Source organism: Balaenoptera physalus (assembly GCF_965194825.1).
Source record: "Balaenoptera physalus genome assembly, chromosome: 12".
NCBI classification, from domain to species: Eukaryota; Metazoa; Chordata; class Mammalia; order Artiodactyla; family Balaenopteridae; genus Balaenoptera; species Balaenoptera physalus.
This window is the reverse complement of record NC_138897.1, coordinates 76510601-76524536: the sequence shown is the minus strand read 5'-3', so window position 1 is coordinate 76524536 and position 13936 is coordinate 76510601. Positions and strand designations below refer to the sequence as shown.

Sequence of the window (13936 nt, the reverse complement as noted above, 5' to 3'; positions counted from 1 at the left end):
AGGCTTAGAGCAGACTTCACCTCACTCCCCCAACCCCAGGACCTCCCCCCTCTGCTGTGAGCACCCAGTGCCCAGCACACAGTAAGTGCACAGTCACCGTCTGCAGGGCTGGCAGCCACAGTGCCTCATTACTGTTATTAGGCAGACAGACTCTTCCCCCATGTGGTCGCTGGCCTGGACCTAGGATGGAGTCTTAAGCTCTTTCTCCTCCTTCCTCCATTCACTCACTCAACCAACGAAACAATAATCCATGCACACCCACTATGTGTCAGGCACTGTTCCAGGCCCTGGGCACGCAGCATTGAACAAGACTAAGTTCCAGAAGGAACTCGTGAGGAGGACACATGATAAACAAACATAACCAAGCCAGATAATTTCAAAAAGCAAACATGATCTGAAACTTGACACGTGAAAGGTGAGTGATTCTGGCGTTAAGTATCTGGTGGGGAGGAGCCTAGGCAGGGAGAACAGTAAGTGCCAAGGCCCAGGCATGGTGACAGCACAATGAGCCCAGGGGGAAGAAACGAGATGAAGATGTGGGGAGCTCTGCTAAGACTCTGGGGTTCCAATCCCCTCAAGGCCCATCTGTGGGCTCTGCTCAAGAACCCCTGCCCCAGACACTCACTCTTTTACTTGCACGGTGGTGGCGTAGTTGGAGCAGGCACTCTCCACGGACACGGAGAAGCCCCGCCTGCCCTCGGTGGTGGCCGGCATGGAGATGTGTGTGACGGAATACGGCAGCTGGTCCTGGACAGACTCTGTGGAGAGCCTCTCAAACATGGGTGCCAGCACCACCTCGTTGTGGCACTTCCCACTGCGGGAGGAGCAGAAAGGGGGCTGAGAACCTGGAGCCCCACCTGGAAGCCCCCACGTGGCTTCAAGTAACAGCATCCATAGCCTCATGTTCACTACCCTTGCCCGATTCCAGCTGGCAAGAATAAGCAGCCTGGCTTCTCTGGGGTGGGCTGGGACTGGGGGAGAGACGGCCTGGGTTCTCTTCACTCTGCCTCTGACTCAAGTTAAGAACTGGGCCTCAGCCTGACTTTTTTTATCGACAGAGGCAGTTGGACTGAGTGAGTTCTAAGGGGTCTTTGCCTTTAATGTTCTGGGATCCTTCTCTGAGAGCGCCCTCCCAGGCACTCTCTTCCTCTGGAAGGATTGCAGGGCAGTGTGGTTATTCTCCCAGTAGGTAAGGACAGAGGGCAGAGACGTTAATCATCTTGCTCACAGCTTTCAGACCTGGTTAAGAGCGTTGCTGTGATAGGAATCCAGCATGCTGATACCCCTGTAATCTTTCTGCCCAACTCACAGTGCCACTTGTCCCTCTCTCTCAGCCACTCTTGTAGGGAAGGATGGACACGGGGCCATCATCTTACCAGTAGAGGGTGGCGTGCTGCACCAGGGCGTACGCGTCCCCATCCTCAATGATCACCTTGCAGCTCATACAGGCAAAGCACTCTGGGTGGTACTTGAACTCCCCAGCCACCTGTAAGCAGGTAGGGAAAAGGGTGGACAGACATGGGGAGGAAGTGAGTTGTCACTGCTGCTGGAGTGAAGGTAGGGGTAGGTGAGGAACCTCCCATCAAGGATCTACAGACCCCAGTCATAATCTACCTTGGCACTCCCCTCCCTCGCGCTTCCAGAGAAAGGGTCAGATGGGTGCCTCCCTGTCATTTCTCAGACTGCAAAAAACTCTTTCGGTCTCAGCCATGAGAACAGGTTCCCAGAAGTAATCATCCCCACTAGAAAGGCTCATGCTCTCCTTTAAGGCCCTCATCCCATCGTACTGTGTCTCCTCCCTGCCTGCCTACCCACCCACCCCAACACTGGACTGTTAAGTCTTTGAGGGAAGGACCTTACCTGGCACTTAATGGGTACTAAAAAAACATCTGTTAAATGACTGAATAAATAAAGGGAGAGGCCTCGGCTGATGGGAAGACCAGAAGATGAATGGCCACGGGGAACTGGAGGTACTGACAATGGACTCTGATGACCAAGAGGGGCAGAGATGGAGGGATGCACGCACCATGACAGGCCCCGTCATCAGCAGAGAGCATCCATGGCAGAACTCCCCAAACTTCCCCCAGTAGTCCTTGTGGCAGTAAAGCTTCCCATCCTTCTCGTAGTACCAGTTGGTGAGAGAATCCTGGCATTCAGAACATCTGAAAGGCAAGATGAGAACAGAAACTCTCCCGGATCCATGGAACTAGGTTACACGGGCCGCCCCTGGCTCCCAGGTGTAAGAACAAAATGGAGGGACCTCTTTGATCCAGAGCCAGGACAAGGGAATGTTACAGTTTGCTGCTATCTTCCCAAAGGAAGCCAGTCTGAGTGAACAGGACCCCAGAAACCAGCTCTGTATGACCTGCCTCCGCTGGCGGACCTCAACCTTTCTGGGTCTTGAAGCCTTGGAGAATCTGATAAGAGCCAAGAAGCCTCTCCTGGAAAAATGCGCATAGGAGGAAAATGTGCATAGAATTTAGGTATGGGGTACATGTGTATCAAGGGTTGAAGCCTACTCACAGCCCCCGTTAAGAACCTCTGGTCTAGACAGCTATCTCGACGAATCAAAGAAGCTCAATAACCCACCCATTACCAACAGCATCACTGATGTAGCATTCTTTTATTTTTTTAATTAAAAAAATTTTTTTAATTAACGTATCATTGATTTACAATGTTGTGCCAATCTCTGCAGTATAGCAAAGTGACTCAGTTATACACATATGGACATTTTTTTAAAAAACATTCTTTTCCATGATGGTTTGTCACAGGATATTGAATATAGTTCCCTGTGCTATGCAGTAGGACCTTGTTGTTTATCCATCCTATATATAACAGTTTATGATGTAGCATGCTTGAGAAAAATATGTTAAGCATAAAGAAACAGTCAGGCAAATCCAGAAAGGGGAGGTCATTCTATAAGACAACTGCTCTTTACTCTTCCAAAAAGTTAAGGCCCAGGGATTAAAAAAGCCTAGAGACACAGAAACCAAATGCGATACCTAAACCTTGTGTTTGAATCTGGACTGAAAAAGAAAACAGACGAGAATGACATTTTTGGAACAATTGAGGAAATCTGAATTTGGACTATACATTAGATTATATTGTAAAATTACTGTCAATTTTCTTAGTGTGATAATGATACTTTGGTTATATAGAAGAATTTGTAGAAGAAAAAATAGTAAAGTAATAATTAAGGGGAACCTTCAACTGACTTTTAAATAGTTAAGTAAAAAAAAAAAATTAAACATGGTGTGTGTGTGTGTGTGTGTGTGTGTGTGTGTACAGACAGATAAAGTGGCTTAAAGTTAGCAAATGATGAATCTAGGTGACGGATACATGAGTGTTCTTTGAACTATTCTTTCAACTTTTCTATATATTTGAAAATTTTCAAAATAAAATACTGGGGGGAAAAAACCAAAACCCCATCGGCGCTGTGTAATACATGCATGTTAGCCCCAGGCCTCCTTTCTGCTCCAGTCACCGTGACACTCCACCTTCGGTCAGGCCGGGGGGCGTTCTCGGGCCATGTCTGTACAGACATGCTCGTCCTCACGTCTGATCCTGGCGCCCAGTGCTAAGAGCCCCTCGGCCTGACAAGCCCATCCCACCTCTTTCTCCCTAGTTAACAGACTCTCTTCTCTTGTCGTCGAGGCCTCACACCACCCACACTGGCCACATCCTTGTCTTCTGAGAGGCAGGGTGGAGCTGCCTCTTGGTTTGAATCCTGACCCTGCTGCTTACTAGTTATGTCATCTTGGGCAAGTGACTTCACTTCTCTGACCCAGCTTCCTTATCTGTAAAATAGACGCTGCGAAAATAAAATAATCTGTATTAAAGTGTAGACAGTTTGGGACTTCCCTGGCGGTTCAGTGGTTGGGGCTCTGTGCTTCCACTGCAGTGCGCACGGGTTCAATCCCCGGTGGGGAACTAGGATCCCCCAAGCTGTGCGGCGAGGCCAAAAATAAAATTAAAAAATTAAAAAAAATAAAGTATACACAGTTTCTATAAAAGGTCTAGTGCAGTAGGAACTCAGTAAGTGTTCACTGCTGTTAAAGATGATGATGATAATGGAAGCTCACGTTATCGGCCCCTTACTGCCATCAGCTGGGTGGCTTTTGGACAACTTCTCTCAGTAGCTTTTCCTCATTGAAAAAATGTGACTCACAGCATCTATTACAAAGAGCCACTATGAAGACTAAATAAGTTAATGCAAGAGGAAAGCCTTTTGCAAACTGTGAAGGGCAAGGCAAGTGTATTATTATAGTAAATTGGCAAGCACTGTAGATAGAAAAGATAGATATACAAGGTTCCCTACTCTGCTTTCCAAGAGCTTTATAATGAGTTGGGGAAGAGAAATTCTAATCAAAACTTGATTAACAATGCAGGGTGAGAGGCCACGATGGGGGCTTCTGCCACCAGCCATTCCCACCTTTAGCATTTCCTACTTGTCCTTTGGATGCTGAATTTCAGGGTCCTGAGAGCTGGGTCTGGTGTGAAGAGTAAGGATATGAAGTGCCCAGAATGGCTCAGTGAGGAGCACAAATTACAGGAGGTAGAGGAGAAGACCCTGTTCTGGGCTTGCAGCTCCAACTCCTCTCAACGTAAAAGGCATGCTGGGGGACTTCCCTGGTGGCGCAGTGGTTAAGAATCCGCCTGCCAATGCCGGGGACACTGGTTTGATCCCTGGCCTGGAAAGATCCCACATGCCGCGGAGCACCTAAGCCCGTGCGCCACAACTACTGAGCCTGCGCTCTAGAGCCCGCGTGCTGCAACTACGGAAGCCCGCACACTGCAACGACAAGTAGCCCCCCCGCCGCTCGCCACGACTAGAGAAAGCCCACGCGCAGCAACGGAGACCCAACGCAGCCAAAAAAAAAAAAAAAGGCACACTGGATGAGCTCTGAATTAAGAGGAGAGACCTGGGTTCAAGTTCTTAGGAACTACATGCCCTTGGACAAGCCCCTTTCCCTCTCTGGGCTCAGTTTCCCCACCTATAAAATGAGGGGATTAGACTTTTCCCTAGATGATCGAAGGTTCAAGTCTCAGCACCACTTCCCCCCTAAGTGACCTAGGGCCAGCTGCTTTACTCCTCATTTATGAAATGGCAACATCACCACCTACTTTCGGGGTAACAGTGAGGATTAAACTAGGTTCTGGACGGCTGTGAGGTGCCTAGCACAGGGCCAGCACCAGAAGCAGGGGCTTCCTTCCTGCTGCCACCTGTTGATGTAAAGTTTCTGGGTATCTGCTTTACTCCTTCACTGGATAGGAACAGTGTCCCACTTACTCCTGGCAGACTCAGCACCTTGCAAAAGGCTGGCAGAGTAAGCCCTTAGCAAATGTTTCCAAAGTGAAAACGGTGGGAGTGGCAAGAACCAGCAGTCCAGGTGGGAGCACAAGAGTTCCAGGGCTCACGGTCACCGGGCCCTACCCCTCTCCTGTCTGCAGGGGAGAAAAGCTGGTGCAGACGAATTTGCACCCAACTGCAGGCCTGGGCCCTGTCACACCCTCGCAATGGTATGTGTGCCGCGGGGCACAGGAGCACCAAACACGTCCTTCTCTCCATTGCCAATATCCTGCTTTTGTTTGCTGCAAGTAGCCCTGGCCAGGCCCAGGAGAGGAGGCAGGGAGAGAAGCGAGTGCAGGCATGCAGGAGACAGCCACGCCAGCCTCCTGGGAAGAACACCTGGCCAGAGAGCGACACCACCGATGCACACATCTGTGTCAAGGAATGCCTTTGAAGGGCACAGCCAGCTGCATGGCCAAAGTCAGTCACCACAGGTGTCTCTGAAGAACAGGAAGGTGAACAGCTGATAGGAGGACTGGTTGTGGGTCCCCAAGTTGCTTTGTCACAGAACACAAGTGGTTCCAGGCCACCGGGGAAGTTGCCAGGGTAGACTCAGAGTCCTAGCTTAGACATTAACAGCAGCTATGGTGACCTGTTATGGGAATGCTAACCATACTCTGGGTGCTGTATGAGGTGCCTTACATGATTTCTAACCCTGACCACACCCTGCAAGGTGATAGGATTATCCCTGTTTCACAGACTAGGCGACTGAAAAGCAGGGTCAAGTCACTTCTGCAAAGTTGCCCAGTACACACATGACGGAGCTGGGATCTGAATCAATATGCACTTGCACCTGACGATGCAGCACGTCCATTAAGCTGGGCCTCGGGGTTTGCATCTTTGCATCTTTGAAAACACGGAGGCTGGAGCCCTGAGAGCTCGCGTTCCTTCTAGTGTTAACACCTGCTGACACTCCTCCTTAAGCCCAAGGACCCAACAGTTAAATGGCACAGCGACTCTCCTCCTCCGCTGAGTCCACAGCAGGCTGGTCCCCAGCAGACTCTGCCTTTTAAGAAAAGAATCCAAAACACACTCTGGGAAAGTAAGGTGCGACTCAAAAGAATCCCACCTCAGGTTCTCAGGGGCCACGGCCACAATATCCTCTCCCCAAAGCCAAGGCTTTTTCCCAGCTTTCAATTTTTTAAAGTTTCAAGTGAAAGTTAACATCTGTCCTGGCTGTAGGCCAGAGGGCATCCAACTCAGAGGTGGTGGGGTTGATGGTGGAGCCCAGACCAGGGGTGGAGGCATCAGCCCCACACTCTCCCGGTCAGTGAGCAGAGCTGAAACCCTCCAGCCCACACGCCTTGACAACCTCCAGAACTTTTCCTGAGCACTAAGGAGAGCCTGGGTGGGTACAAAGTGGACCAAACCCTGATGGTCAGTTCAGCGGGCAGCTCAGATCCAAGCTGAGGCCTTTTGAGTCAGCAGGGAACACACCGGTTAAAAAAAATAATAGAGTCTCACAAATAACTTTTTTCAAGATCTGGGTCCATATTCCTTCTTTGCCATTTACTATCTGTGTCACATAAAGCCAGTTACTTCATGACTCTTGAGCCTCAGTGTCCTCATTTGCACACTGGTGATGATGAGAATTAAATCACGTACAAATGCCTAGCACGAGCCTGGCCCACAGCTGGTGCCCATGAAGTGTTCACTTCCCCACCTCCGTCTTTAATTTGAGAACACCAAGGGCAAAAGGAGACAGACCCCTTGCCCTGCCATGCCCAAGCAATATGGACCTGTTTCTTGGCCCAGAACCAAACAGACTTCTGGAAATAGAGACAGTCCCAAAATGAATTATTCATCTAGCCCATTAGAAATCAATTGATTATAATCAATTCCTACCAATTAGGAAATAGTTACTGTGCATCTAGGGTGTGCAAGACCAAATAGGCAAAGTGCTGGGAGAAGCCAAGTGAGATAAGACAGAGGCCTGGCCCTCAGTCACATGCAAATTCTCCAGACCAAATGTTTACAGGTAAAATTTCAACCTTATGTGGTAAAAGCAGCACACAGCCACAATTACAGTGGATTTACACAGGTTAAAGAACAAGCCCTCCCATGTCCTGGTTGAGGGCCTGGTTGGATGCTCATCCTTAGCCTCTGAATGAGCAGGAAACTATTGGGAAGAAGCTTCTTCCAGCCCCTGCCTCTGAGCTGTGACCGGGGTGGACGGGAGAGCGGACAGGTCTCTGCCCCTGCCTGAGAGTCACCACTGGGGATGCTACGCCTCCCCCAGGCCCAGGGGCTGCGGAGAGAACAGGGGCCTAGAGACTCCGGTCCATCACAGCCCAGCGTTCTACCACCACAAACCCCTTTATTACTCCTCCTTCCTGGAGACCCTGTAGACTGAAACAGGCTGTCAATTAAGCTGTAATTATTATGGATATGTTGTTATCCTGTTTGAAAAAATTAACCAAACACATAATGAGCCTCTGATCAGCAAGAAATAAGTGCTGCCAGAGTGCGTTGATTCAGTTCCAACCAAAAGCCAGGAAGGCTGTAATAGTTTCAAGCAATTTGTGCCGTCGTGCTGCAGTTAAGGGTAGAGCCTCCGGTATTTGGAAAAAATGGAAAAGAGCTTGTGTGTCTCTGAGGAGGTACATAGGTTGCGGAGTTGGGAACCATTCACCTCATCCAAGTCCTTCATTTTTCAGATGAGGAGAAAAAGAGTCCCAAGGTGGCTGCCGAATGTTACTGCTAAGCTGGGCTGGGTTAAGAATAGTTTCTCCCTTTAAACATGGGTTGCTTTAGAATACAAAGATGCACTTGTTTTCTTTAAAACCAACCCATTAAATCAATGTTGGGCATTAAACGGAAAAGCTATAAAAAGAAAAATCCTTTAAAGATGTCAGACAAAAGTCACTCCTTGGGCTTCCCTGGTGGTGCAGTGGTTAAGAATCTGCCTGCCAATGCAAGGGACACGGGTTCGAGCCCTGGCCTGGGAAGATCCCACATGCCGCGGAGCAACTAAGCCCGTGCGCCACAACTACTGAGCCTGAGCTCTAGAGCCCGCAAGCCACAACTACTGAGCCCACGTGCCACAACTACTGAAGCCTGCATGCCTAGAGCCCGTGCTCCACAAGAGAAGCCACGACAATGAGAAGCCTGCGCACAGCAACGAAGAGTAGCCCCCGCTCACCGCAACTAAAGAAAGCCCGCGCGCAGCAACAAAGACCTAACACAGCCAAAAATAAATAAATTAAAAAAAAAAAAAGTCACTCCTTAATTTACCTCTTTTGTAAATTCCAATTTGAGGTGTTTTCTTACTTGGGAGGACGCTTGTAACTGCATCTCACCCCCCAAGCTGGTGGCACCGGCAGCAGAAGACAGTGCCCTCTGCTGAGTGCGACCTGCCAGGCAGGGGTGCCGGGGGCACAGAAATCACATCTTTCATCCCCGACTCCCTCTTCCCTCCCCTGCTCACCGTCACACCAGATCATGTCCCCGTGGAATCTGGTTGTGTCACTCTCCTTGCAACCAGAGCCCCAGAACTCCTGTGTGTTCAAGGCCTGGGGTCAAGGACTTAATTTGTTCCATGAATCTGGCAAGGGTCGTGTTCAGGAACCCAGGAAGTCCAGTCCCTATGCTCTGCAGAGGAGGAAACCGAGGTCCAGGGAGGTGTCAGAGGGTTGCCATGAGGACATCCTGTAGTAAAGGAGAGGGCTGATGGCAGAAGCATCTTTCTGACCAGGCAGGGACAGTGGTGATTGATGAGACTGCTACCTGGGAGAGTGGAGGGTCTGGGTGGTCCCTCCTGTGGGGCACAGAGCCCCATGTGTGGCTAGCTCTTCAGAAGTGGCTTCAGGAATGTGGCCTCCCATTTGGGGGAGGGGGCAGCGGAGAGGGTCTATGGCCAGTCAGTCAGTCGTCCCCCCCCACTCCAGCTGGCCAAACAGAGTTGGGGGGAGGGCTGTCAGGTTGCCCAGAGGGGCTGCGGCAGAAAAAGATAAAGGACAGGCAGACCTGGGTGGTTTCAGTGGCCTGGCCCTCAGAGGTCCAGGATGAGAGTTCATTATCTGCTCTAGTGCCTCAGAAGTTGTGTCTTGTCCCTGGAGATTAAAAGGGGCACGTGTTCCTGCTTCTAAGGGAACAACCCCTCCCCCAAGCTGCCTATCCAGGATTAAGAGTAAGAGGGATTAATGAGGCCCTGGCTTAACCCAGTGGCTACTTCAAACACTTGGCATCTTGATTCCACATGGTACAACTCAAGATCAATTCCCACTGGCTCTGCAGAGGAGAATCTCTGCCATCCCTTCATATGCCAGGCACACTACGGGGACCCTTTTTCTGCTCTCTCTCTGCTTCAAGAGGAAAGCAAACCTGAGAACGATCCTGTGGGGGATACATGCAGGGGGAGGTGCAGCCTCCTGAGGATGAGAGAAGAAACTCAGGAATATAGATGAGGCGGGCCAGAGAGACCCCACAAGTTAACTATGTTGAAACCAGTTGCCACATCTGTAAAATGGGGATACAAAACGTCTTGAGGCTGTTGAGAGATCAAAGGATAAAGTGCATAGCAGGATGCCTGGAAGAGTCAGCCCTGAGGACCAGTTCCCTCCCCCTCCCTCAAATCCAGGGGTTTCCCACCACTCTACCAGGGTCTGGCAATTCCGAGAAACCGGTAATTCCGAGAAACCGCATGGTGTTCTGCTTTTCTGCCCAGGGCACAGCCACCTGACTACGTATCCCAGCAGTGAGTTAGGGGCAAGGGGCTGGGTTGGGGAAGCCAGACGGAGAAGTCGACCAGGACCATGGGTGAGGGGGAGGCAGACCTTGGAACAACAGGCTGCTCCCAAAGAATGAAAACAAGCCCCACCCCAGCCAGGAATGGCTCCATTCAGGAGGGACCCAGAGGGCCAGAACCCCCCTGGGGAGTTTCTGTTGGAGGAGGGGTGGGGCAGAGAGCAGAGAAAGGCAGGTCGGAGGTAGAGAGGAAGTTTCCACATCTCCCTCTGAAAAGCCCCACAGAAGCTCAGGCCTGGGGACCTGGCAGGCATGGGGGCCAGCCCCACAGCTCAGGATACTCCAAAGCCAGCTGCCCCAGTCTCACTTGCCCAGGCCTTTCCCCAGCAACCGTACTCATAGGGAGCACAGGAGCCCTTCAAGGCCAGAGGCAAAGGTGCCTGCCATTAAGAGAACAAACGTGTATAATGAGAGTGCCTACCGTGGACCGGGCTGCCCACACCCAGGCCTCGCCAGCTTCCATGCTGTTTGGCAAAACCTGCCCATCCTGCTTGTTGGGACAAATTCCTGGGCAGGCGGCACAGCCTGCAGGTAAGACGTGTGAGAGCTGGAAGAACAGCACCCTAGCTGTGCTCTTCCCCTGGAAGCAGTAACACCAAGAGCAGGCCGGGTCGGCGGCACCTTTCGGAGGCTCTTCCAGGTGTGTCTGGGAAGGAAGGAGAGGCCGAGCTCCCCAGGAGCTGCCTTCTGGGCCCACCCCTCACCTCCCATTCCCAGAACATGGGGGAAGCCTTTGCCAGCCTGGTTCTGCTTGGAAGCAGCTTCCACTGGCTTCTGCCTGACACACGGTCAAAGGACAAGTGAAATCTGAGAAGCAGATTCAGGGAGGCATCTGTCCTCCCCTCAGGACAAGGGGCCCAAAGAGGAGATGGGAAGGGGACTCGGAGCCCAACTCACCGGAAGGGGTCTCTGGAGGTGAAGTAAGCCTGGACGGACAAGTAACTCCCCATCTTCTTCCCACATCAGATACACAAGCTCAGCTGCAAACCCGTCTGGGAGGGCCTCTAGCCGGCAGACAGCCACCATGACAGGCCCGGGGCTCCGGCACCGCTGGCTGTGGGCTGGCTGCCCGGCTCACCTCTCCCTCTGGAGGGGCCGGAGAGGTGTGAGCGCTCCGGGCCCCTTGCCCCCCAGCAGAGACCCGCAGGGGCTCATGGCTGGGATGCTGCCTCCCAGTTCTTGGAGGCTGGATGGCCCCTCAGAACTCGGGAGAAGCACCTCTCCGCGGAGGCTACACACACAAGGATTCTTGGGCAGGGGCCGGTGACTAGCCAGGAAAGAGGCGCTGCTGTCAAGTTAGCCTTCTTCTCCAGCCCCACCCCTGCCGGGGGAGGGAGGGAGGAAGGGGAGGGGCTCCGCGCGGAACGAGGTGTGTGGTTGGAGCAGCTATTAGGAAACAGACCTTGCAGGCAAGGGGTGGAGCTGAGCTGGAGGGAGGCTGCAGGCTGGCGCCGCAGACAATAACCAGGACTGGCTGGGTGTCCGTCCCTGAGCTCGGGGAAGGGCAGGGCAGGAGAGGGGTGAGCACATCTGCCCCAAGTATCCCCAACCTGACAAGCTGCCCAAAGAACGGTAACTCTGCTCAGAGGTGAAGAAAAGCACAGGAGACCAGCTCCAGGCCAAGCCACACCCCCTAAAGGGGGGGCCCCTCTGGCAGGAGAGGTTGGTCCAGAGACCCAGGTCCAGAGAGCTGCCCTCTGGGCTGTCTGCTCTGGGCTGGCATCTACTTGGTGCTGGCACTAGGGTCCCCATTCATTCCTTCCCTCTGCCTGGCCTGGAAACTGCCACTCCACTTCTGGGCAGAGCTGCACCGCGGATGAGGAAACAAGGCCCATGGTGTTAACTGACGCCTGCTGTTTCTCTGTGTGGCAAACGCCGTATGACACTCTCTTATTTCTTTGACATGGGAGTTATCTCCACGGTATACACAAAGAAAGTGAGGTACAGAGAGATTAGGTAACTTACCCGAGGCCAAAAAACTAGTCAGTGGCAGGGCTGGGATTTAAATGCAGACTCATGTGACTCTAGAGCTGGAGGTCTCAGCCCTGAGCTTCACTCTGCCTCTTCAAGGGGAAAGATCTCTTTCAAAGCCCTCCTGCAAGTAGGAGGAGCACAGAGCCTGGAGCCCAGGTCACCTGTCCCCTCTCTCTCTCTTTCTTTCTTTCATTCATTCATTCCTAGAATGCCAGCCATCGGCCTCAGCAGGCAGTGGTGCTTCTTCCACGGTGTCCATGGTAACCAGGCTTCTCAAACTGAAAAACAGGGCATGATGGAGGACAAGGCCCACGGTGTCTGTGGGGATGATTGGCCAGGTATCTGGAGTGGGGCCTGCCTGAAGAGCCCCAGCTGCAGGACTGACCAAACGAGGGCCCACCACTGGGAGAGCCCCCAGAAGACGTAGGCACGTCCAGACCTCATTGCTGGACTTGAGGGAGCGACACCAGCTCTCTCCCACCAGGCACACACTCCTCTCCACTGAAGTCACCCTGTCACTGTGACAGGAAAGCCTGTGGCGAAGGTGGTGGCTGGGTGTCAAGGGAGCCTTTTCCCATTCCTCTACTGACTGGGCACAGGGATAACAACGAGTGTGATAAGAGAGGGTGTTTGCACCCTGTTATAAGCTAGCATTTATCGAGACTTAGGACGTTCCAGGCCCTGTGTTAAGTGCTCTGCATCTGTTATCTATCATACTTAAATGGCCAATCTACAGGGTAGATGTTATCACCCCCATTTAACAGACCATGGAACTGAGGTTTTGAATGGTTGTGTCACTAGCCTGAAGACAAACAGCTGGTAAGTGGGGGAGCTGGGCTTCAAATCCAGTAAGAGCCGGGGTTGGGACACTTTTTCTGTAAAGGGCCAGAGAGCAAACAATTTAGGCTTTGCAGGCCTACACGAATACAGACTCTGTCACTGCAGCACAAAAGTGGCCATATATAAAATGTAAACAAATGGATGTGGCTCTGTTCCAATAAAACTTTATTTATGGACACTGAAATTTGAATTTCATGTTACTTTCATGTGCCACAAAATATTCTTTTGCTTTCCCCCCTCAACCACTTAAAAATGTAAAAATCACAGGCCATACAAAAACAGGCGGTGGGCTAGTCTGCTGACCACTGCTCCACAGGCAGCACACTCAACCACACCGTTTCCGGCCTCTAATCATGAAGACCAGCCTTTGGCATTATTGCAGAACTCAGCCACGTCTATCTCCTGCCACACAGACCCCACACTCCAGCCCCAGAGGCAGCCAGCAGGCAGTGAGCACTGGAAGAGCACTCACCCTCACTCACCCTGTCCCAAGCCCTACGCGCAGCACTTACAAGCATAAGTGAATTTTAACCCACACCAGCTGGTAGTCCTGTGATCTCCCCCTTTTTACAGAGGAAGGAACAGAGGTACAGAGAGTTTAAATTCCTTGCCTGAGGTCACTCAGTTGTACACATGAGAGGTGAAGCCAGGATTTGAACCCAGGCTGTCGAACCTGAGCTCTACCATTGCTATGCTGGAGCCCAGCCTGGGCCCGAAGCCAGACTGTCTGGGTTTGAATACGACAAGGCACTGCACATAAGCCCTTGGCACAGAGTCTGGAACACATTAAGGGTTGATAAATGTTAGCTGCTAATATCATTAAGACTATTGTTACTACCACTATGGGCTAGCTATGTGGCCTTCAGCAAGTCACTGCCTCTGTCTCAGCCTTGGTGAGGTCTCTAAATAGCTGCCAGCTTCAATGTTTTTCAGCCCTATGAGGTTGCAGAGGGCTCCTTGTTTTCCTTGGGTCTCAAGTTCAGTTTAAACCTCTTGAGCTGGCCCTGAGGGGATCAGGATCCTTGC

The 13936-nt window shown here is 51.7% G+C and overlaps 1 protein-coding gene across 6 annotated transcripts in view; it reads right to left on the bottom strand.

Moving 5' to 3' along the window:
• The window catches only part of LOC309639360 (E3 ubiquitin-protein ligase RNF185), an 88962-nt gene that overhangs the window by 13213 nt on the left and 61813 nt on the right, over positions 1–13936 (bottom strand). For 4 of the 6 annotated variants that reach the window (XM_082416460.1, XM_082416461.1, XM_082416462.1 and 1 more), the window contains 3 exons: positions 2027–2162; positions 1377–1486; positions 626–814 (listed from right to left, as the gene is read on the bottom strand). In XM_082416460.1, the coding sequence (XP_082272586.1) occupies positions 626–814; positions 1377–1486; positions 2027–2162 (435 nt within the window). Of the gene's footprint in view, positions 1–625; positions 815–1376; positions 1487–2026; positions 2163–10517; positions 10743–10993; positions 11422–13936 lie in introns of those variants that run through there. The other 2 variants (XM_082416463.1, XM_082416464.1) reach the window with 2 other exon arrangements.